The sequence below is a fragment of the Pantherophis guttatus genome, chromosome 4 (genome assembly GCF_059756535.1).
Source record: "Pantherophis guttatus breed Tessera chromosome 4, ASM5975653v1, whole genome shotgun sequence".
NCBI classification, from domain to species: Eukaryota; Metazoa; Chordata; class Lepidosauria; order Squamata; family Colubridae; genus Pantherophis; species Pantherophis guttatus.
The window spans coordinates 24,377,050-24,378,094 of NC_142066.1; the positions used below are offsets into that span (position 1 = coordinate 24,377,050).

General features: G+C 41.8%; 1 protein-coding gene across 1 annotated transcript; it reads right to left on the reverse strand.

Annotated features, from left to right (window-relative positions):
- Window positions 1-1,045, reverse strand: LOC117666861 (olfactory receptor 10A4-like). The gene has a single exon (XM_034419865.2). The coding sequence runs from the start codon at window positions 1,033-1,035 to the stop codon at window positions 1-3; it is 1,035 nt and encodes a 344-aa protein (XP_034275756.2). The 5' UTR covers window positions 1,036-1,045.

The following is a 1,045-nucleotide window of genomic DNA, read 5'->3' on the forward strand; positions in this document are numbered from 1 at the left end:
TTACCCCATAAAGAGGATCTGTTTCCTTGCTATAGATTTCTTGAAAGCAGCTTTTATCTCTTTATTCCTCAAGCTGTAAATGATGGGATTTAAACTTGGGGTCACCACTGTGTAGAGCAGGACAAGGAACCTGCTACTGTCCATGGAATATTCTGAGTTGGGACGAATGTAGGTAACAATGCCAGTTCCGTAGAAAATGCAGACCACAGTGAGATGTGAGGAACAAGTGGAAAATGCTTTGTGTCTGTTCTTGGCCCCAGGCATGTTGAGAATAGTGGAGAGGATGAGGATGTAAGAAAACAGGATGAGCAAAAGAGGTACCAGAATAAATAGAACTGTTATTGTGGCAATGGCCACCTCATTTTTGTAAGTATTGGTGGAGGCCAGTCTCAGAACAGGCATAAGATCACAGAAGAAATGGCTGATTCTATTTGACCCACAGAAGGGAAGAGTGAATATTGAAATAGATTGCCCCCCACACACAGAAATACCAATGACCCATGAAGCAGCAGCAAGCATAGTACATTCCCTGAGGTTCATGATATATGGGTATTGCAAGGGTTGACAAATGGCAAAGTAGCGATCATATGCCATAACACAAAGAAGACAACACTCAGTGACACCAAAGAGAATAAAAAAACTCAGTTGACATTCACAGCCCCAAAAGGATATGTTTTGGTTCCCAGATAACAAATTTACTAGCATCTTTGGGCTGATGATGAAGGTGTAGCCAATTTCCGCAAAGGACAAGTTCCAGAGGAAGAAGTACATTGGGGTGTGCAGGTTAGGACTGAAAATGGTGAGGATCAAAATCAAGCTGTTGCCCATCAATGACATGAGGTAAAATATTAGAACCAGGCAAAACAGAAGTTCTCGCATAGTCTTGAAATCTGAAAAGCCAAGTAGGACAATCTCAGTTAAGCAAGTCCAATTCTCTTTCTTCATGATTGAATCCTGAGGACAAAGGAGAAATGAAGAATGGTTACAGAAACTGGGCATGGCTAGTCTAGTGAAAAGAAAGACCAGGGGAGACATGATAGTGGTG

Excerpts from the sequence above, each read along its gene's own strand:
- LOC117666861 (XM_034419865.2), bottom strand. The coding sequence starts at position 1,035 with ATGTCTCCCCTGGTCTTTCTTTTCACTAGACTAGCCATGCCCAGTTTC.